The 23382-nt window shown below is 37.5% G+C and overlaps 1 protein-coding gene across 8 annotated transcripts in view; it reads left to right on the plus strand.

The window, feature by feature from the left end:
* tox (thymocyte selection-associated high mobility group box) overlaps positions 1–13752 on the plus strand; it is a 271769-nt gene extending 258017 nt beyond the window's left edge. For 5 of the 8 annotated variants that reach the window (XM_069921429.1, XM_069921430.1, XM_069921422.1 and 2 more), the window contains one exon: positions 4095–4381. In XM_069921429.1, the coding sequence (XP_069777530.1) occupies positions 4095–4289 (195 nt within the window). In that variant the 3' untranslated portion in view covers positions 4290–4381. Of the gene's footprint in view, positions 1–4094; positions 4382–12633 lie in introns of those variants that run through there. The other 3 variants (XM_069921423.1, XM_069921427.1, XM_069921425.1) reach the window with 2 other exon arrangements.
* The last annotated feature ends 9630 nt before the right edge of the window (positions 13753–23382 follow it).

Here is a 23382-nt window from a genome sequence, read left to right on the forward strand (position 1 = left end):
CCTCTTCAGATAGACAGGAAATGAAATTAGTTCACAGTAAAGTGCAGAGATGAAGATCAGTGTTCTGTTTTGCTGCGGGCTTCATAAGACTTAGTACAGCAGCAGAGCAAATTGCTAGGACACAAAAATCTAATTACAGAGCAAATGTCCCCTCTGACACCAAATTAATCTCCATTGAGCCCCCTTTTTGATTCCAGTCGAGCACATGGAAATGAAATTTAAAATTCTAGGCATGGATGCCACCAATCAGAGAAAAAAACAGCTGTTAATTGTTGCTGCAGGATCAAACTGTAAAGTGTCCAGTATTGTGTAATTAGACTTCTTTGCATTAATTTTTCAGCTCAATTTATCTTTCATCAGACTTCATGAATGACTGATAGAGAACAGTCCTTGCTGTTTACTTGGCACAGAATTCCACTTTCAGCTGTATTAGTTAGGAGTTTTTGAGCGCAAACGACATCAATTTCATTCGATGTCTTGTCCAAAAAGAGAAGATAGAATCAAATTCAAATTCGTAACTTTTATCTATTGAGGGTTCAAGATAGAAATGAACATGTATGGATTTATTCATATAATTTAACTAAAAGTAGTTTTGTGAAATGAAATGTCACTTCTGTTGAAGGACATCTCATTACCAGCACATAAAATATTGAAGGGTTCAGTGACTTCTCCAAGTGCATTTGGTAAAAAAAACCCAAATTTTCCTCTAGCTGATAGAATTTTTTTTAGATATATAAAATTGTAAGATGCATTGTTGTTTTTTTCTGAATTCACAATGTTTCCATGCAGAGTTATGTCCTTTTTATATTTTCACTGTCATTCTGCTTTCACAGGAACTGTTATTTTTGGCCTTCTTTTGATGGTATTTCTTTTCCATGAACTTTGAACAAAAGCTGTGTAAGGCTGAATTTTGGTTAGTTGAGACTCTGAAGATAAAAGAGAAGCAGATGGTGTCTTTGTGAGTGAATGAAGGAGAGTAATTTGGAGAACAATACATGAATAGATAGAGTTAAATAAAATACCCGGCCACCTGCTGCCTGCTCTTTCAGCCAGAGCCAAATGTATGTTCCAGAGATTAACTACTATTGCATTTATATTTATCAAGATTAATAGTAATGACAGCTAGAGAAAAAACAAGAAGCACTCCACCTCATCCTTTCTGCTCTCTTAAAGTTGATTCAGCTCAAATTGTTTGCTAATCTTCGTGTGCTTTATAGAATACTAGCAGAAGTATCTGTGTATCATAAAATCAAACAGTCCAAATATTCTTTTCTTAGTTTTATTAATTTCAGTAGACAATCAGAGTTATTGATTTTTGGCAAACTGTGATTAACAGCAAACTTTATTTATAAGATTGCCAAATGTTATATTAAAAATAGTTAAGTTTTTCAAGAATAACAATGGCTTCTCAGGCCTTCCTTTTCATCATTTTTTTGATCCCCTAACAAAAAAACGTCATACAGGGAAACAAGGAACCCTCATCCAGGCCTATTAGATTTAGACATAGATTTCAGATTTATTGTCAGAGTACACATACAACCCTGAGATTCTTTTTCCTGCAGGCACAGCAGAGTGTTACCATTTATTGCTGGTGCAAAACAAAACTGTGCACGACATATACAGCCTGTACACAGTGTATACAGCCTAACCCCAGCAGCACCAAAAATTCAGAGAAGGCAGCTCAAAGTGATTCAAACTCTGAGGTGTCCTGTTTTGCTCCATGTCAGGAAGTATCTCATGTCTGCTGAGATCGAGGACTCATCATATGTTCATATCACATCATGTCAAACCTTATCAATTTGTGACATTTGCAATTCACAAGGAGTTCTCGGTTAATTGTTTCTGTCTTGGTGGACTATCTTTCTGCTGAGCAAAATGTTCTTTCATTGTGGTTAGGTTATATCTCTAAATTGCAAATTCTGCATTTATTTGATCATCTTTTACATAATCCTGCCACTCGTAAAAGAGTGAGGCTATGTGTTGACACATTACCCCACTCTTCCCCCCCCACCCCACAAGAACACTTTACATCTTTGTACATCTTTTGCAAATTCAGCACAATGAAACCAAAGATTTAGGATGCATTAGAACCCCAACCAGTTCCCTGAATACTCAGTGAAGACCTGCTGCCAGAACAATTCCTACCAAGTTTTGTTCATCTTTATTGAGGTGAATCAACTGGGATCTCTCACACCATCCATCTGATCAGAGAGATAAACTGATCAGAAGGAGTCAAAAATCAAAATATTCATCCCAAATTTCCATCAGCCTGGAGGTTGTCAAGTTATGTTATCTGACTAGGCAGACGTTAAACTTGGGTCATTGCCTAGCTATATTGGAGCACCATCACCAATTGTAATTAAAATGGGATAAAATAAGCAATTGCCGGATCATTAACACCTTACATAATGTATGTAAAAGCAGAAGATATGGTATCAAATCAGGGAGCTACCAATGTTCTAATATTACATTTTTATTTTGTAAGTGGTATGAGTAATATTTATGTTATGCATCTTGGACTTATTCAGGATCCATATCAGGACAATAGAAATCTACCTATTCTTGAAAGCCATAACAGCAATCAAATACTGACAATACTGATTTGAAATAGAAAATAAGTGCAATGATTAGTGAATCTGCAGATGACATCTAAATTGGTTGTATAGAGAAAAGCAAAGAAGGTTATCTAGATTAAAACAGTATTTAGATCAAATAGAAAAATGGGCAAACGAATCACTAATGGAATATAATTTGGACAAATAGGTCACAGGTAGAGCAATAGATAAGACATAGGGCTGTTTGCCTTCATTGGCTGAGGTATTGAGTACAGGAGTTGAGATGTCATTCTACAGTTGTACAAATTCTTGGTTAGGGCACACTTCGAGTATTGTGCACTACATTATCAAAAGGATGTGATTGTAAGAGATAGTGCAGAAAGATTTAGAGTCATTTTGCCCTTGGTTATAATGAGCTACTGATCGGCTCAGAGTGTTTTCTCTGAAGCATAGGAGGTTTATAAAATAAGCGGTGCAGCATTAGGGCAGATCAGCCATTCTCAATGGGGGCCCTTCCCTCATCCCCCACCGTTCCTTGTGGGGGTGGGGGGCACAGTACACTTAAGTAAAAGCCTTTTTTTTCACCTCATGTTTTGTAATCGGTAGAAGAAAAGTACAGAAGAAACCAAAACTTGACTGCTTCACAGGGAAGGGGTCCATAAACTTTGAGCAAAATCTTAAGGGGACCTTAGCCATAAAAGGTTGACAATGGCTGGGGTAGATATTCACAATCTTTTGTCACAAGTAAAAAGAGTCTAAGACTAGAGGTCACAGTTTTAAGTTGAAAAGAGACCAATTGAAAGAGGATGTTGGAGGCATATTTTTCACACAGAGGGTGGTGCCAATGTGGAGCAAGCTGCTGGAAGAAGTAGTGGAGGCAGGTATAATTACAATCCTTCAAAGAGATTTAGGCAGGTACATGGATTGGAAAGAATTGGAAGGATATGGGATCAGTGTAAATAGATATCTTGGTTGTGGTAAATGGGCTGAATAGCCTGTTTGTTTCTGAGCTCTCTTATACATCTCTGTGAATCATTATTGTCAGCTGCAGTTCACCAATTCATTGCAACTGTTCTGATCATAACTGGTTTGTTAAATTGTATTTTCTTGCTTTCAGTCCTAAATTGTAGATTCTGAAAAGTGAATGATTTGCTTTTGAATTTTATCAAATATTTTCTCATAGCTGGAGACAAGGCAATGCTGCAGAATAGCAAATACAGTAAACCAATACATTTTGATAGGATATCATCTGATGTTAATGGTGCTTGAAAAGTAATTACAGAATGAAAATGGCAAATATTTGATGGTTCAAAAATGAACATTCATTCAGTAATCCATGTGTTCTCTTTGCATTGTAAATATGTCGTTAGTTAAAAATAAAATTGGATATTTTTGTTTCTCGTCCCCTCCCACCCGTATATTCAGAGAGATTATTTGTTAATGGAAAGCAGAATGGAAATAAAACTCAAGCAAATTCACTTTCATTTTTTTAATTTCATGACTGACAACCCTGAAAATCCATATTACTTTCTGCTTCAGGGGTTCTTACAATCTGAGTTTCCGAACATAATGAACTCAACATCTACAGCTGCACCTGTTGCTACAACAATGGACTGCGTCCGCTCAGTTTGCCGAAATCCCCCACCACAGAGCGTTGACTGGAATGACTACTGCAGTAATGGGTTGGTGGTCAGTGGTTTCATAAAAAATGATAGCCACAGCTTCTTATTTTAAATGGGGGTTAATGAGCTATCACTGTGTACTTAAATTTTTGTTGGTTGTTTGCATTAGTGCATGAGTAAAATAAAGGAAATATTATATGTTGAGTTATTATATTTTGAAAGATTTATAGTCAAAGACAAATATGCTTATGGATAAATATCCATATATTTTAATATCCTGGTAATGCAGTGAAAAAGAAAGTTGTCCACAAGTATTCCTAGTATTTTGGTATTATCAGGAATGACTATATTATGTAGTGTTCAAACAAACAAAAAAAATCAAAAGAGTATTTTTTTTTCAATTTTTGAACAGTGGTTTATTAACTATTAATGATAGTGGAGCTGGGAGAAAATGCTATTTGTTAGTATAGTATTATTGAAGGCCGAAAGTCTTCCAATTAAAGCTGAAGGAATGCACCTAAATGGGAACCGGCATCCCTAATGTGCATGTGTGCATATAATGTACTGCTGCATTTCGAACTATGTCTGCTAAAAATTCATATGTTAATGGTTTTAATGGAAACTGCCCATGCTTGAGATGCTATAGTTAGAGCCTTCTTAACAGTATCACATGCTCCTATTATAAGTCCAGGCATAAGAATAATGGGAATCTAAATATAATCCTGGAATATATTACTGGGAATTGCCTTTGGGTTTTCCTCATTGGCTGCCATTGCTTCAGCAGATTTGATATGATTCAGCCAGAATTTCTAGCAATTTTTCACCTAAATTATGATGACAGTTTGGGAGAAACTTCAGGGAAATTGCAAGAAAATTATTTTAAAATAGATATTGAAACACATCTCCATGTCCTCGTACATTTATTCTTTGTTAGCTATGTCAGCTAATGTTGTTCATGACTGACTTTTCACACTCTTGTGGATCACAGGAGACTTCCATAAAAACACATTGGTAGGTACATACAGTTGGATTGCTAAAGTGAAATATCTCTTCTTGTTCTAGTGTAATGACACAAGCAGAAGCAAGCCCAAAGCAGAGAAATGCATTACATTTTTGTAATTAATTACTCAAACGACAGTTGTACTTATGATATACAAAATGCCTTAATTTATTTTCCTCTTTATTCACAAATAATCTAGAAAGTGAAGAAAAATAATTCCTGGAAATCGTGAGCCAAGTGAAATTGGCTAGATTCAAAACATGGAACAATACAATGACGACCTGTTCTTCATCAGCTAGATTTCTTTTGATTTTAAATCAAATGCAGGATATTGGTTCCTGAAATTGACACTAATTCTGACTTAATCCTGAAAACTGCTCAAAGTCTTGGGTTATTCAGCATTGCAAATTGGGCCACAATATTAGAAAAGTTGTAACTTAAGGAAAAATTAATTAAACTTTGTGAATAGAATACCTGTACCCAAAATCAAGTTAAAACTAGTAAAAAGCAAATTTAAGACAGATGTTAGAAATACTTCCTTTACGCACAGACATATAGTCTCTCAAAAAAGTAGCAAAAAAATCCTAGAATCATTCAACAGCAAAAGGTTCAGTCATGGGCTTCAATTTCAATTTGAATGGATGAACCAAGGTGCATTGAATGCCTTCCAGATATCCAATTCTCTTGTGACTTAGAGGAGAGAGGTTCCAATATTCTAACATTTTTAATAAAATCAAATTGCCTTGCATGAAAATATCAATCTAAAGATTGGCATCCTTATAATCTGTAGACATACCTCATGGTACTATCATTCACATACATCTTTGAACTAACTTAAATGCCTCCTTACATACAAAATAATACATGTTTTTGTGGCAAAATATGATAAATCTTGCAAGCAGTATTCTTAATGAATAAGGAGTATATCCATCAGAGTATATTCTGCTTGGTTATCCAGATCCAAGTTATAAAAGAGATTGGGAGGAGAGTTATGAGTTATTTGGGTGGCATGGTTGGTGTAGCGGTTAGTGCAATGCCTTTACACCACCAGCGATTGGGACTGGGGTTCAATCCGCGCTGTCTGTAAGGAGTTGGTACATTGTCCCCATGTCTGCATGAGTTTTCCCTGGGGGCTCTGGTTTCCTCCCACCATTCGAAACGTACCGGGGTTTTAGGTTAATTGGGTGTAAATTCGATGGTACAGACTCGTGGGTCGAAATGCCTGTTACTGTGTTGTATTTTCAAATTAAATTAATAGAGCCTTCCTGATCTGTGCTGAGCCCAGGTGGTCATTAATGCCTAAGAAAAGTCAATATTCCATACAAAGTTACAAAGTCTTGATTCAATTAATGGTCCAATCCTAAATGATATATATCTTTGCAATAATTAAAATATTTCAATGAATGATCAATAATCCCATCAAATCTTTTGTCTTCTTTCGTTAATGGATTATATACATTTCCTATTCCATTATGCATTAACATTGCATTTATTTACATTGAAATCCTATAGCCGAGTTGGCTAACTTGCTGTTACCTTCTGAACCAGTTTGTGTATTGTATGCTTACTGGCTTGGCTTAACCTCTACACTGCAGAAAAGAACATTACAACAAGCAAGATCTGAATCTTTAAAATAATGTAAAGCCGGATGTTGTAGATGCTTGCAGTTTATTTAATAGAATGTGAAGATTGAAATCTAAAGGTTTAGCCTTAGCAAACATCAATCCAAGATATTTCTTCTTACACAATACAGGAAATGTGGAGGGGATTCTCAGCAATAAAAATTGAAGATACCTTCACTTACTTGTCCAAAAAATACCCAATACGAACCAGGAAGCTAAATTCCACGGGGATTCCAACATTTGCCAGTGAAAGTTCAACCAAATCGCATCGGATTTCAACCTGCTGTTCATTTTAATAAAATTAACATTTATAATAAAATTATTATTAAAAATATATATTAACACAAAATGGGAAATTCTAAGTAGGGAGCGAGCCAGGATATAATGAAAAGGCAAGGAGTGTTAAGGATGTTGTAGAATTTTGAATGATTTTTAGGAAGCAAAAAATATTGATGTGAAAACACTCTGAAATGCTGGAGGAACTCAGCTGGTCGTTCAACGTCCAAAGATATATTACCGGCATTTCAGGCCTGAGCCCTTCCTAAAGAAATAAGCAGGACATGGAAGAGCATCCTCCATCTCGAGATTAGGCTAAATTGGAATTGCCTTGTGGAATCCCCAGTTTTGGGCTCACATTTTCACCTATCCATGGCGCCTAGGTGGAATATGGATATGCCATTTGTGACTTTTCAAATATGACAACCCATTATCAACACGTGTGTCTATCCTAAAAGCCTACAACATTGACCCAGATATCCAGAGCTGACCGCAAAACCATGGTGCTGAATAGCCCTCTGGTCAGTCACCACCAAACGATGTTCCCAAACAATACAAATGTTTAGTCCCAAAAATCATCCAAAATTCAACACCAAATAGGAAATAGCATTGTCCAATTTCTATGAATATCATATCTTACTCAAAGAATGTTGTCCAAATGACTGATTGTAAGAATAGGTGGCAAAGAATCAGTGATTCCTGTGCCAAACCATTACCATGCTGTATGTCTAAATTGTTTTTATTAAAAATGTTTGTTTTGAACCAATATCCTGCATTTCTATTAATTATACCCCAATAGGACTGTGGAACTTTTTTTCTGAAAACATGCATTGTGTTAACCTGTTGTGACTTTCCTTAAAAATCACATTGTACATCAGTATCCAGATCATGTAATAAAGGTTCTAGACTTTGTTTGACTATGGCCCCCTGAGGACTCTTCTCAAAGTTTATGGGCCCCCCCCCCCTTCCCTGTGAAGCAGTCAGGTTTAGTTGGTTTCTTCCATATTCCCTCCTACCAACTACATAAGAAACCTAAAAAGTATGATATCAGTCTGTGCCCCCCCATCCCCCCACACACACTTAAATGTACTGTGACCTCCAGGTATGGTCCCTTTTGAGAGTAACTGTCCTAGATTGTTAAAAGCCAACTTCAGGTCAAAAAGCAGTTAAAATGACAAATAACTTAAGACAAATTACACATATATTTGAAAACCAGAAAAGTCAAAGATTAGAAAACTCATTTGACCCATAAAAATCTATCTTTTTAAAAAAAAATCTGTCTAAATCAAATCCCTTCTCTTTTACTGATCCCAAATTGACATTTTTGCATCTCCACATGTTGACATATATTTCCAGTATTCTGTGAGGGCAGAATAAAAATGCTCTGTTGAGTGTTTTTTTGTTTGTTAAGGTGAACCTTTGTAGATCAGCAGAAATAGTTAATCACAGGAATATCAATGAAAATGACCTTGCCTTGCTGCTTAACTGGTAATTTTTATTCTTTAACTCCACTGCACGCTGGAGACATTATAAATGACTGAAAGGCATTTTGTTCATATTTTCATCATTGATGATTAGTTTGCTTATATTAGTGAACAGAAAACACATAAGCTTTTCTAATTTTGGTTTTATGAGCAGATGGTTTCAAGTCCAGATGCAGGGTCTTGATCTGAAATGCCTGTAATTCATTTCTTGCCACCTTTGCTATTCTTCTAATGGAGCTTGTCCAACAGTTTGTGTGTTGCACCAGATTTCAGCATCTGCAGTCTCTTGTGTCTCTTCTTGGTCTTAGTTTTGTCACTGACTGGAGCATGAAGTCCATTGGGAAGAGAACAACCTTTGACCCCATGCCCTTTCTTGGCAATATATTGGTTTGGTGTGGTGGCTCAGATATGGAAAGCGTAGCTTTCTAATTGAGAATCAACAGATCGAGACTGCTTCCTTCAGACTAATTATGGCCACCATGATGTATTGGGTATGACCTTACACCTTCTTTACATTCTTGGTCTGGGAACTACAGTGGTGTATCATTGAATTTACGTGTCTAACTCCAAAGTAATGTGGCACTGTTGAAACGCCTTTGATCCTTGTGAATTGGAATTATTGTACTTCTGCTATTTACTGAGGGAGAATGAGATCAATGTTATTCTCCTGAAGTATAGTTGGTTTGTGAGCTTCTCAGAATATATGGTTGATGTTTGCTCCTTCTGTCTGAAAAGTCAAAAGCATCAAGATGAATTATTATTTGAACTAGTAGCCACTGAAATATGGTTTTGGTCCTGACTTCCTCCTGCAGTTTTTTTTTTTGCTGTCGGATTTATAGTCATACAAGCCCTTTAGTCCAACTCATCCGTGCTAACCAACATGGCATTCTGGGCTAGTTTGATTTGCCTTCATTTGGTCCATGTTCTTCTAAGCTTTCCCTGTCTATAAATCTGTCCAAATGCCTTTTGAACAGTTTTATTGTGCCTGCTTTCACAGGTTCATTCTAGTTTCCTAATTGCACTTAGGATGCCCAGATGCACTCTTCTTGACATTTTACTCCTTGAAGAGCCTTGATGGAAAGTGAACGGACTCTTTCCCAGCTCCCTTTCTTCCCTCTTGTCAGAATTGCCTGGCTCACTCTTCATTCTTGTTGTCATTCTGCATTCCTAAAGAAATGGCAACTGATAAACTTTATCTGGGACCACACAGCTGGTTCAATAGGCTTAAAAACTGCCGCAAAAGACTGTATCAAAGCATCAAACAGTATCTCAATCCAGCTATTGTTCCATAAATGTAATAGCATTATGTCTGTAAATAATTGCAGCATTAAACCAATAATTTTCCTTTAAAAAGCCCAAATAGTGGGATTGGAGAGGAAAGCAGATTTTCCAGCTGCAAATAGAACACATGGTGTTGTTATCTGTATAGATGAACTGAAATTTGGCAGCACTATCTTGAAAGTGCCATTGGCACAATAACTTTATGAAAGATCTACTGTACAACTAACTGGAATCTGAGCTTCTGCCTTTCCCGATATAACCACTGCCAATACTTATGGTGTGCACAGCATATTGAACGCCATATTGGAAACAGTTCAATTCCAACAGAAGCCAAACTATAGCTGCTTTGTTACATCACCAAGATAAATTAGACTTTCTAAAACATTTCTACATAAAGAAAACAAGGATGGAATTGTTTAAAATCAGAAAGAAGATGAAGATGATTTAAATACAAGTTGTCCAAATAATAGCATGAGTTAGAAACATGTTTTCTTCCTTTATTCCCATCTAGCACTTAGCTGCTGTACTCTGAGTTAATAGCTTGTGGGTTCACTTTCCCCAAGCATGATGTTATGTTCATAATCCAGAGGAGAACCAGACAAGCCATAAAGGAGACAACTTGGAGGAAAATCGAATAATAATTCTTGTTTCAAGTCACTGGTGAAGTAAAGTTCATTCATGGAAATTTGCCGTTCCAGGCAGTGGGGATATTTGTGGCTTCATCAATGTGGCATAAAGAAATCTCTTGGTGCCTGCCACATTGACCACCGCCAGTGGGCTGATATCGCCTCAAACCGTGCATCTTGGCGCCTCACAGTTCGGCGGGCAGCAACATCCTTTGAAGAAGACCGCAGAACCCACCTCACTGACAAAAGACAAAGGAGGAAAAACCCAACACCCAACCCCAACCAACCAATTTTCCCTTGCAACCGCTGCAACCGTGTCTGCCTGTCCCGCATCGGACTTGTCAGCCACAAACGAGCCTGCAGCTGACGTGGACGTTTACCCCTCCATAAATCTTCGTCCGCGAAGCTAAGCCAAAGAAGAAGAATGTGGTATCAGAATGATCTGCATATTAAAAGGTCAAAGTAAATTTAAATATGGGACAGAGTTTAAGATAGTTTCTAATTGACATCAGAAGCTGAATTTGCATGATACAGAAAGGTTGTAAACTGGAAACAGCTCTTCCACATGAAGCAAGGATTCACGTGTGTCTCCTTGAACCTCATCTGTTGCATTTGGTGCTCTCAATGCAACCTCCTTCACACCAAATGCAGACTTAGGGACTACTCCACTCTGTCTGCATGGATCGCTCTGTGCTTCCAGTTGAATGCCATTTTAACTCCCACTCCCATTCCCACACCTACCTATCTGTCCTGGGCCTTCTTCACACTAGAACGTGGCCCAATGTAAACTAGAGGAACAACACCACATATTCTGCCTGAGCAATCTGCAGCCCAGTGGTATGAACACTGAATTTTCTAATCTCAGATAATGAGAACTCTCTCTTCCGTACTCCTTTGGTCTTCCCCTTATCCCTTTTCTTGTCTCCTTTCCTTCCCAGCCCCAACCCATTCTTATCACCTTCCTCCTTGGTCCCAACCCCCTCCACTCCCCTCTCCCCATGGATTCTTCCATTTTCTCCTCTCCCAGTCACAATAAAGTGTTTCAGCTTGGAGTAATGACCATTCCTTTTCTCCCCCGATACTGCTTGACCCATTCACTTCCTCCAGCAGATTATGTTTAACTGCAGAAAGGTGGTAGTTTGATGAAATTTTACACCAACACTGTCTGCCGTATTATTTTGCCTAAAAGATCTAATGAAGATATCAATATATTTCTCCAGAGCTATAAATGTATATGTTAAATTGCTTTATAACAGGTATAAAATTATTTATTCAGATTAATTATTAAAACTTCCTACAAAATCATGTTTGCAACTTAAGAGTGTCTCCAGCTGTTGAATTTTGAAAAAGACTTTGGTGCTCCATCATTTTAGGGATTTTATCCCATGAGAAATCAATTTCATTGATGTTAGTTGTTCATTTGTATTTGGTGATATTAAGTTCTGGTAATAAAATATGAGGTCAGGTCTAGCTTGCACAGATTAAACAGCTCAAAATCCACAAGCCATTGGAAAAGATAGTTCCTGGGTAGTCCTTTAGGTACAAGAGCAATTATTATGTTTATTTTTCATAGACTAGATATCAGTGGCAAGGAAATGTCTAAAAACATTACATGCTGAAATTTGGTGCAAATATGGGCATATAACACAAGACCAAACATGAAAGCCTGGAAGCTTGTTGGAAATTAAGCAATAGCCTTGTCTGATTGGCTATGCCGATGTGGTGCTCAGTTCAGGATCCTGGGACATTTAAATTTATTAAATTTGACATTATAGTCCTAAAGCAAAATGCACATTTAGGAAGTCCATTGCCTCATCTGGGTGGATACTCCTGCAGTTGGAAATTCCTGGCAGAAAACTGACAAGTCTGGAATGTTTTGGGTGACAATCTGGAAATTGGTCTTCAAATGATCATTTTTGTCCAAGTTATAAAAGGTGATATGAATTTGATTGTGTACAATTAATGCAATCGATAATCAAAACAAAAGGCAATTGTTCAATTAGCAACTACCTTTCTCTCTGAAAATAACTTGGTTAACCTTTATAATGTATAATATCGAAGAATGATTTCATATTCAGTAAAATCAAAAAAAGTAAATACATTTTAAGTTTTACACTTCCATTTGTTTCTTGCAAAAAATTAACAATTCTCTTTTTTTTTCATGTAGCAGTTTGCCGAGGGATAAAACGCTGTATCTCACCTGAGGGTATAACATTCTTTCCTATGATGACTGCAGGGAAGTCTTCAAAAATGGAGTGTATCAAGGCAGTTCTGTGTCTTTTTAGAGAACAAGTCGCTAAGCACTTAGATCTTTGAGCTTGCACTTAAATCTTGTGGGATTGGCCATTTACAAGACATAATTTTGCTTCTTTCCATCGAAGATTTTTATTGGACAAACTCCCTCTTCATTTCTGAAGGAAACTTGGATCATTTTGCTTACTGTTGGTTTTGCTGTGGAGTGCTGCTGTAGTGACTGCCTTAGCAATTTTATGTCGTTCCAGGATCACAATCCTGGATCTCCATCAGTTGTTGATAGTTAACCAGTGAAAACATTGACTGATGGATAGAGCACTCATAGCAAGTTGTAAATAGGGTCTGTGTTGCACTCTCTTAGAGTATAAAATGATAAAAGGGTTTCCTAGCTAAAACTTAACTTTATACTGGCACTGACCAGTGAAATTATATCATTTAAATGGGACCAGATTGGCAAGATTAGTATTTTTTGCTTAATTTGTAAGAAAACAGTTTCATAGTTATATATTTGCAAAATTGCTTCCAACAATTTTATTAAAGCACCCCAATATGTCTCATAGGCTAGCATGAACAGTTTTTAAGTGTTAAAAAGCAAAACACATTTATTTTGTATTACATAGATGTTTTTTGTATCTTCTATGGTGTCATGGTTAGTAATTACGTCACTCTATACATTTGTGTACATTTTTTTAAAACTGTCAAATGCTTCTCTGGTGTTTAATAGATACAGCAACTGATTGGAGAGAGCTAAGTTATAACCTTGACATATGGCTATATATAATTGTTTCTTCATACTGTATGTCTATATTTAATCTTTTTTAATGGAAACTGTTGGGCCTATTTATGAAATAATAAATAGAGGTGTTTGTAAGTAATTTTGTAAGCATTGAAAAATATTTTGGGGTACCATTTAACTGTGTTGGCACAACCCATCTCGATTTGTGTGATTATGCTTACTACGTTGAATTAGTTTCTTCAGTAACAATAAAAAAAAAAGAAACTCGTATTTGGGTTTCTCCTTTTCAGAAAATGATTGCTGGTTTTTAGTATTTATTTTACACAAGTATATTCACTCCTCATTTTACATCTTGGGAGTACTATTTGTTTCCGACAGAAGATTTGAGGTTCTAAAACAAGTTAAGAACTTGCAAAATGCTTTTTATTTCTTAATTGTATATATTTTTAGTACACAGCAGGTAACATTTGACACATAATTCTGAAATACAGAGAGTGTGTCTTTAAAGGCCAGTGCCGTTCTGTGATTGTTTAGCAGTAGCCTCATAAAATTGAGTGAGGTTCTGTTGAGAATTTAAGCCCTGTTCAATGCAAATTTCTGTGCATAAAGCACTCTAACTCCAATTTAAATATTTTTGACCAATTTCACAAATTTATGCAGAGATTCTGAATTGGCCATAAGGCTAAAAGCATCTTAAATTTAAAATACAGAAATAAGGCACAATCTAATTCTTAGGCATATATCAATGCTTGGACAATATACAAGCATACTACAATAGCTTTCAGAACAGTATGTTCTGTTTGTAGCTCTCCAAAACCCATCCTCTTAGGACATTGGAAAAGCTCCTCTCTGTCCGTACTTGAAATATTCAGTGTGCAATATCAATCTCCTCTTTTAAAACAATTGTAGATCTGCATTTTGACACTTAGCCGATCTGATCTGAACTCTGAGAATGCATTCATTTTACACCCTTGTCTTTCTCAGTTGTCTGAGCAATTGCTGCAGCTGTGAAATGAAAAGTTGTGTTTTTTTACAATATGAAAACCATACTTTCATGCTGTCATCAGAATAATCTGGTTATAATTTAGACAAAGCATCTGCAGAGCAGTTTTGCTTCTATCTATATTCAATGGCAAGTTGCACTGGACATTTAAGCACTTGATCCCTGCATCCTGATTGGAATATTTACTTTTAGATTGGGAAGGAATAATAGGTTTGTGATCCGAAACTGGATGAGAGCAATCTTAAAATGACATTTTGATTTAAAGTGCAAAAAGCTTCTGGCTACCACCCAAGACATGGCTGACCCCAGTTCATAGTTTGAGGGATCAGGTGCAAGTTTCAATATCCTTGTCATATTGTAATGCAACTTAAAGTCTGTTTATTTAAATCATATGCTTTCTATTGGGCCTCAATCCACCCCTATCTTTCATTCATCTTGAGGAGCTGGTGAATTTAGCAAGAAGCTGAAGTAATATTGAATCATCCCCAAAAACGATATGAGGGCTGCCATATTTTCTGTTCTTTGGACTTCATGATAGAGCCATAGAATGACAGAACACTATAATACAGAATCAGGCCCTTCAGCCCATCTAGTCCACATTGAACTATTTTTCTGCCCAGTGACATGTACTTGGATTATAGGCCTCCATACCTTTCCCATCCATGTACTTATCCTAATTTATCTTATGTTGAAATCAAACCCATATCCAGTGGCATCCCATTCTACACTGTCACCACTGTGGTGATACCACTATGATGCTGTTATGCTGTTGGCACTGTATCTCGGTGTACGGCTAGCCCACCTCCTCCCTGTAACACCTGCCCTTGGAATTCCTTAATAAAGGCAATTACGCCCAAGTCCCTCCCTCAGTACGAATCCTGGAATTGGTCCAGCAACAGGAACATGGGTCCAGTTTTATGGTAATAAAAACCCTTCGTCTAGTCTTGACAATATTGATAGCATATCTTCTGAGTGAAGAACTTCCCACCAATGTTCTTCTTAAACATTTAATCTTTCACTCTCAACCTATGTCCTTTCGGTCTTGCCTCACCCAACCTCAGTGGAAAAGCCTGCTTGTATTTACTCTCTCCACTCCCCTCTTAATTTTCATTGTATACCTCTATCCAATCTCCCTCATTCTCCACACCTATTTAATCTTTTCCTGTAACTCAGCTTCTCAAGTCCTAGCAACATCTTTGTAAACCTTCTAGGCCCTCTTCCAATCTTATTGAAATGTTTCCTGCCAATAAGTGACCAAAACTGCACACAATACTCCAAATGTGGCCTCATCAATATCTTATAAAACATCAGTGTAATATCCCAACTCATGCACTCAATTATTTAAGAAGGCCAATGCAGCAAAAGCTCTCTGCAAACCTATCTACCTGTGACACCATTGATGGTGTTGATTAAAGCATCACCTTGATCCTTACTCAGTTGTAACCCATTTGAACATCCTCTGGGTGTATGAAGGTCCATCTGCTTCAATTCATATTGTGTTGATGTTGGCATTTAAGAATCTCCTCCAAAGTATGCTGGGAATCTTCTGCGTTAGCCTTGATGATGAAAAGATCGTCCTTGTTATATTGGTGACAGTTTGCGCTTTAAAACATCATCATGTCAATTGTTAATAGGGATACCTGTGGAGACTGTTTTGGCAATTTGATGTAAGGTCAGACACAAGTCATCGAGATATACCACTGGCTCTCTTCATCTACATTGAACTGATTGGATGAGTGTGACAAATCTAACCTTGAAAATTGTAACTACCCCAATTCTGCACTGAGCTCTTGAGATGTTATGAATGAATAACATTAATCTTTGACTCCCTGTAGAGACAAATGTTATAGTTTATATTTCATCCTGATTATGTCAGCCTCAGATACTAGCATGAATGGGGTCGGTCGCTCAATTAAGAAGCATCATCTTCACTACAATTCTGTTTACTATTATTTGTGTCTTTCTTCCACCTGTCTTTTCAATGAATAAGAGAGTTCAAGATTTTCAATTAATTGCTTTGACAGCATAGCCAGTAGAACTAGTGCACACGTCATTAATTAACTCATCAAATTGGTGTAGTAATGTTTGCAAGCATGATTTCAGAATATATGGATGGACACAATATATCCTTTCAATTCACTTGTTTTCTTAGCCATTCATTGCCGAATAATGCTGTTCTGTCAAAATAATCAGCTATGACGGAAGATCATTCTAATCTCTGGCCTTTATAACTTACAGGATTTTCCCCATTATTTGACTCCTAACTTTGCTTGGTGCAAATATCTAAAACCATGATAGAGCTATCCACCACTGCAAAAAACTACATTTCTACTGCAGGTTAGCATGTTGACCTTGTACATATGTTGCTCCTTGTCATTACTTATGGCATGGGCGAAGGTACAAATTAAATTCTGCAGTACCTGCATTAATTTCAATCCTAATCGACCTTCCTCTCTGTTTCCTTGTTGGAAAATTTCCTTCTCCATGCACATGTTGCATTAGCAAACACTGGGCCATGTTTGGATGTACACACTGCTGCTATATGCTCTTTCTTCTGGCACAGTTAGCACCTCGACCCTTTAAAGGAATGGTGGTTGGCAATTCCTGCTTTTACATCAATATCAAAATTCATGCCACTTTAAACATTGTGGTGGTGAACTTTCTCAACCATTTTTTGTCTTCACATTTGTTCCTGGTAGTGGATGGAAATTTTAGCACTTTCACTGTTATTTCCATTGATGTTGCAATCTTAATCAGAGCTAGATTAAATTTAGATTTTGCCTATTTATAATTTAAGATACAAACCAATCTATCCTGCGACACAGGTTCAGGTCCCACCAAAGTTGCAACATTGAGAGAATTCTATCTGAGTCATGATTTTAGTTGCCAACTTTCTTCCATTCTGTGATTCCTTGAGCCAAATGGAGAGCTCTCTGTTTTATCATATATCTGAAATAATCCTATAGCTTCTTTACTATGACTGTAAAGGAAAACTCTGACTTCTAGGACTATCAAATGATAACTACATAATTAATCTCAGACCAATCCCCTGAAAATAAACACTTTCCTTTCACTCTTGCAGAGCAGAATTAGCATCTGTGCATTCATAGAACATTACAGCACAGAACAGGCTGTTTGGCCTATAATGTTGTGCTGACCAATATATTCTTACCAAAATTTAAAAAAAAACAAAACCCACTATTTTTCTTTCATCCATGTTCATGTCTAAGAGTCTCATAAATGACCCTACTGTTCCACCCTCCACCACTATCCTTGGCAATACATTCCAGGCACCCACAACCTTCTGTGTACAAAATATTACCCTGATGTCTCCCCTAAACTTGTCTCCCTTCACTTTGTAAAATGTCATCAGATATTTACTTAGTGCTGGCTGTCTACCTTATTTCCTCTCATAATCTTGTAGACCTCTATTTAAAGTCACCTCTCTTCCTTTTTCACACAGATTTATCAACTCACAGTGTATCCTGGAAATATCTGGTACCTAATATGCATTTGGCTTCATCTTTGTTATACACTATTATTTAATGTGCTTTCATTAGATATTCATATTCATATTTAAATATGGAAATTACACACACATTACATCATTTTTAGGTATTGAATGGAATTAAATTCTATTTGTACCAGCATAATTCTATTTTAGTGTTTTTATGGTAAATTCGAAAGAAACTTTTAAAAATTTTTCACTTAACAAAGCTAATCAAATTTTAATTTAATTTTTAAAATTTTAATTTAGAGATGCATCACAGCAACAGGCCCTTCTGGCCCATGAAGCCACAGTGCCCTACCAACCGTCTACGGCTTTGGAACGTGGGAGGAAACTGGAGCACCCACACACATAGAGAGAACATGCAAAGCCCTTCCATCAGTGGGAGTTTGGAGCCGAAGTCTCTGGCATTGTGATACCATTGTGCTAATTGCTGGGCTAGCTGCCCCCCGAATTTCAAAAATTGAATTCAAAGGACCAATACCTATGTACCAGTGCATTCAGCCAGGCTGAGAGCTGACACATTAGATCTCAGGTTCAACTGAACTGTGGATGAGTTCCCAGTCCAAATTTGGAAACACTTCCTGAATGTAGCACTTACAGAAGTCTTAGATTTCAAACTAAGGAGATTTGTCAACATTTTCATGTCAGAAAGACCCATGATCTAAACTCTGAAGTGAAACATAAAAGTTGCAAACATGATTATAGTAAAAACACAAAACTGCTGGAATAACAGTAAGACAGGTAGTGTCCATAGATCATAAAGATATATAGCCAATATTTTGGCTCTGAGCCCTTCCTCAAGGTATCGGCAAAAAGCAGGCAAGTGCCTGAAGGCTGAGGGAGGAGGGAAGAAAAGGCAGGGAGGAGCATAAGTCAACAGACAAAAGGCCAGATTTGGATTCTTCTGAGGGCCAAACCAGGAGGCCTGGAAACAGAGCTGGAAACTATGTGGCGCATGGTGGTGGTAGAAGCAAATAGCCAGGAAGGGCTCATGACTATGGAAGAGAGTCTGAGTGAGTGTATGGTCGTAGAGCTTGAGAGCAAGCAGGGAGTGCAGAGGGGGAGCAGTGAGAGAGTCTCTCACAAAACTCCCTTCAAAGAGAAGAGGAATTCTTCATGGTAGGCATCCCTCAAAGAGATGGAGCAACCAAATGGAGTGAAACACAAAAGTCTGCATCTTTCGGGATGTCTTTCCTGCTTCCGCAGCCATCTTGTGCCATGTGGTTTCCAGCTCCATTTCCAGGCCTCACAGCTTGGCCCTCATCGACCTTTCCACCAGCATTTTAATTCAGGCAGCTGCCTGCTTTTCACTCATACCTTGAAGAAGGGCTCAGTCCTGAAACATTGGTTGTATGTATTTCCCTCCTATAGACGCTTATGTGACCTGCTGAATTCCTCCAGCATTTTTGCATTTGATCAAAATTCTGTCTTTACCATAGCTAAGCTTTTAATTGTATAGCCCCATGGAACTATCAAAAACAAACTATTTTGGATGTTGTGTTAATTGCATCAGGAAGACTTCTGAGAAGACATCATTGCTTTGGTCCTCTCCAGAATAATATCCCGCAGCATCCAGAATAGGTTCCAACTGAGAAGGCCTCCAAACTTCAATCAATATTCCTGTAACTTATGGAGAACAGTGTTCCCAGAGTTTTGTCCCTGCAGCATCCAAACCCACAGCCTTTATCAACTAGAAATGTAAAAGCCCTGAAATTTATCTACCAAATGGCTTTTCATTCATTATTAAAGGGTCCAGATCATGGAATTTCCAATGCAAAGATGAAATTCAGTCAATGACGGCAGCACCCAACATACTCAGTGTGAACTCTTAACCCATTCTGTACCCAGTGAAAGCCATTTTTCCTGCTATGATATATGGGTCCTACATTAGAACATAAGGAGTAGGAGCAGAATTAGGACATCTGGTCCATTGAGCCTGCTGTACCATTTGATAAAATCATGGCTGATCTGGCCATGGACTCAACCTGTCTTTTTGCCATGACCCTAAATTCCTCTATAATGTAAAGATTATCTAACTGTGCGTTAAATATGAAGCAACCTCCATTGCTTTCTTGGGCTGAGAATTCCACAGATGAACTGCTCTCTGGGAAAAGCAGTTCTTCCTCATGTCTGTTCTAAATGTAATCCATTTCCTCCCACACCCCCCCCCCCCCCAATCTTGAGGCTATGTTTCCTAATTCTCATCTCATCTAACAATGGAAACAACTTTCCCGTGTCTCGGCTTATCTATCCCTTTATTGATTTGATGTGATTCTATGAGCCTCTTTCGTTCTTATAAATTCCAGCATGTATTGTCCAAGATTCAATCTCTCTTTATAGACTGATCCCCTTATCTCCAAAGCAACATGGCGAACCTCCTTTGCATTTCCTCCAAAGCAATTTCATCCAAGTATGAAGACCAGAACTGCACACAGTATTCTAGGTGAAGCCTCATCAGTACCCTGTACAATTGCAGAACTTCCCTGCTCTTAATTCAATCCCTCTAGCAATGAAGCCCAACATTCCATTTGCTTTATTGATTACCTGTTGCAGCCACAAGCCAATTCATGTACCTCTACAAGCATTCCCTGTCTCTGCACATGCTACAATCTTTTACTATTGAAATAATAATCTGATCTATTTTTCCACAGTGGATGACTTCACATTTACCGGCATTGTATCCCTTCAGCTAGACCCTTGCCCACTCACATAATTCATTTATGTCTCCCTGATGACTTTCTGCATCCGACAAACAATTTGCTTTTTTACTCAATTTAGTGTTATCAGTGAATTTTGATATGCTACACAAATTATTAATGTATATCATGTACAGTTGCAGGCCCAGCACTGACTCCTCACTCCACTCACCATTGATTGTCCACCAGAGAAACATCCATTTATCCCAATTCTTACCAGTTCTTACTGATACATTATCCCCAACCCCATACATCCTTATTTTATGGATGTCTTTTATGCCTTTCTATTTTCTTCCTTAATGAAATCTTCAAGCATTTGCCGACTACAGCTATCTGGCCTATAGTGACTTCCCTTTTACATACATCCTTTTTCAAACAGTGGTGTGACATTTACTATCTTCCAATCCACCTGCGCAGAGGATTTTGCTAAATCACCACAAATTCATTGCGTTCACCTCTGCCATTTCTTTCAGTAGCCTGGGATGCATTCTATCAGGATCAGGGGCCAATGTCTACATTTGGACCCATTAGTTTGCTCAGCACTATCTCTTTGTCCATGCCCTAATATTAGCTGAGGCATCTCCCCAGACAATAGGAGTTGCAGTAATTTAAAGGTTCTGCTGCTTTAATGCTCATTTGAGTGCCACATCCTGAAGTACTTGTGCGGGAGAGGATTTAGCTTTGGATAAGGAAATAAGTGAAGGCCAAACTACGAGTCTGTTTGTTAACTCTAATTACTCCAAATAAATACCTAGCACAGTGTACTTGAAAATACCAGATCACACTTGTTCCCTCTCCTGATAAGGTCATTAAATGGGTGGGATGGTTAGCATGGCAGTTAGCACAACATTTTACAGTGTCTATGACCTGGTTTCAAATCTGCCACTGTCTGTAAGGACTTTATACCTTCTCCCTGTGTCTGCATGGGTTTCCTCTGGGTGCTCCGGTTTCCTCCCACATTCCAAAGGCGTACTGGTTAGTAGGTTAATTGGTCACATGGGGGAAGTTAGATGACACAGGCCCCTGTGCCATGCTGTATTTCTAAATTTAAATTTTTTATGTGACAACATATCCATATTGCTACTAATAATTAAGCTTGCAATTACCAGGCTCTGCAAGTTTCAACCTTCAACATATTCTTTCCAGAATTTAGACTACATTGTTCAAATTATCAATGATTTGATACAACATGATTTCATAATAAATCAAAGAGATATTTGTTTCTCTCTTGCCTTACTTTGGTTTAGTTTCTATGAGATTACATCTATTGCCTACAGTATATTTATCAGCAGTTTGCATGTCCATGTGGGAGTGAGGATGAGGGTGCAATGTTAGTTTCCAGTGTCCTTTCCTGAAAGTGATTATGACAGTAAAATTTAAAAGCAATATGTCATTGAAGTTGCATTATCTACCTCAATCTGTCTGAAATGAAGTATTATATGTAACATTTTACATGACTGAGTCACATTTAAATAGCAATGATCAAACGGCACAGAGATTCGGGTTAGAAACAATCTCCATGAAAACTATTGTATATTTCGGCATATAAATTGAGTCTTGAAAGCCTCAAAAATCTCTCAAAAAATGGCAGTCGACTTATATGTCAGAAATACTTTTGAGACCTTAAATTCAACTCAAAAATCTGCTCAACACCAATTCAGCAAACAGGTTGACCCCTGAAAACTGATTTGGCGTATAATTCGACCCTTGAAAAACCAAATAAAAAACAACTACAACAAATTTTCCTGCTACCAGTATATTAGAACAAAATTTTTATTGACAAGAAACACATTTACAATCCTTCAAAATCACTATCATCGTCTGAGGCTAAGAGCAAGTGCATCCATCGTCTCACTGTTTAAACAATCATTATATGGATCCCAGTCTGTATCGGATGAGGCCATTTCAGCTTCGTCATCAGTGTCCCACAATAAAACCATCAATTGCACAAAAGATACTGCACTTTTTAAAAGATTTTACGACAATCTCTACTTTCACTTTATCCCATGCTTTGAGCACAAAGTCACACAGCGCATCAAAAAATTTTCTGCACAAGGTCTTTGAATGGCTTGTTCTAGCAAGCATCAAGAGGTTGCAATGAAGACATCAAACCACGTGAAATAACTGCCATATAAGTATTATTTAGTGCTCATCTACTTTTAGTGTGCTCAGTTAAGTGGCTACAAAACATATCCCAGACCAGCAAACTTCATTCTTTGCATGAACTGCTGACCGCTTATTCCACACATTGTCTTTCATGAAAATATACAAAAATATCTGCTGGGAATTTTATTTTATTTTGTATTTGAAGATTACCATGGTCACATCAGCGAACTCCACAGTGAACCTTGCCCTTTCATGGCCTGTACTTGTGGTTTGCACAGTTTTAACACCTTCCCATTCCACTGTTCTATTGCCTATCATATCAAAATTTATGGGGGTTTCGTCCATGTTTCCAATATTTGCCAGTGCAAACTGGTGTTTCTGCCGGTTCCTTATAATAAACTGGTAAAAAGTTACAACTTTATGATCAAGATCTTTTGGTAGTTTCTGAGTAATTTTGATTTTTTTTGTCATCATACCAGATTTTTCCTGTTCATGAAATGGTTGCACCAGTTTCAAAATCTTTACTGAGGTCTTGGGGTGTGTTAGGTAAAACATCATGAGATGGGAATGTGCAGGGCTGTAACAAGATGTGAATGCATCCTTGTACTTAC

This window comes from Narcine bancroftii, chromosome 2 (assembly GCF_036971445.1).
Source record: "Narcine bancroftii isolate sNarBan1 chromosome 2, sNarBan1.hap1, whole genome shotgun sequence".
NCBI lineage: Eukaryota > Metazoa > Chordata > Chondrichthyes > Torpediniformes > Narcinidae > Narcine > Narcine bancroftii.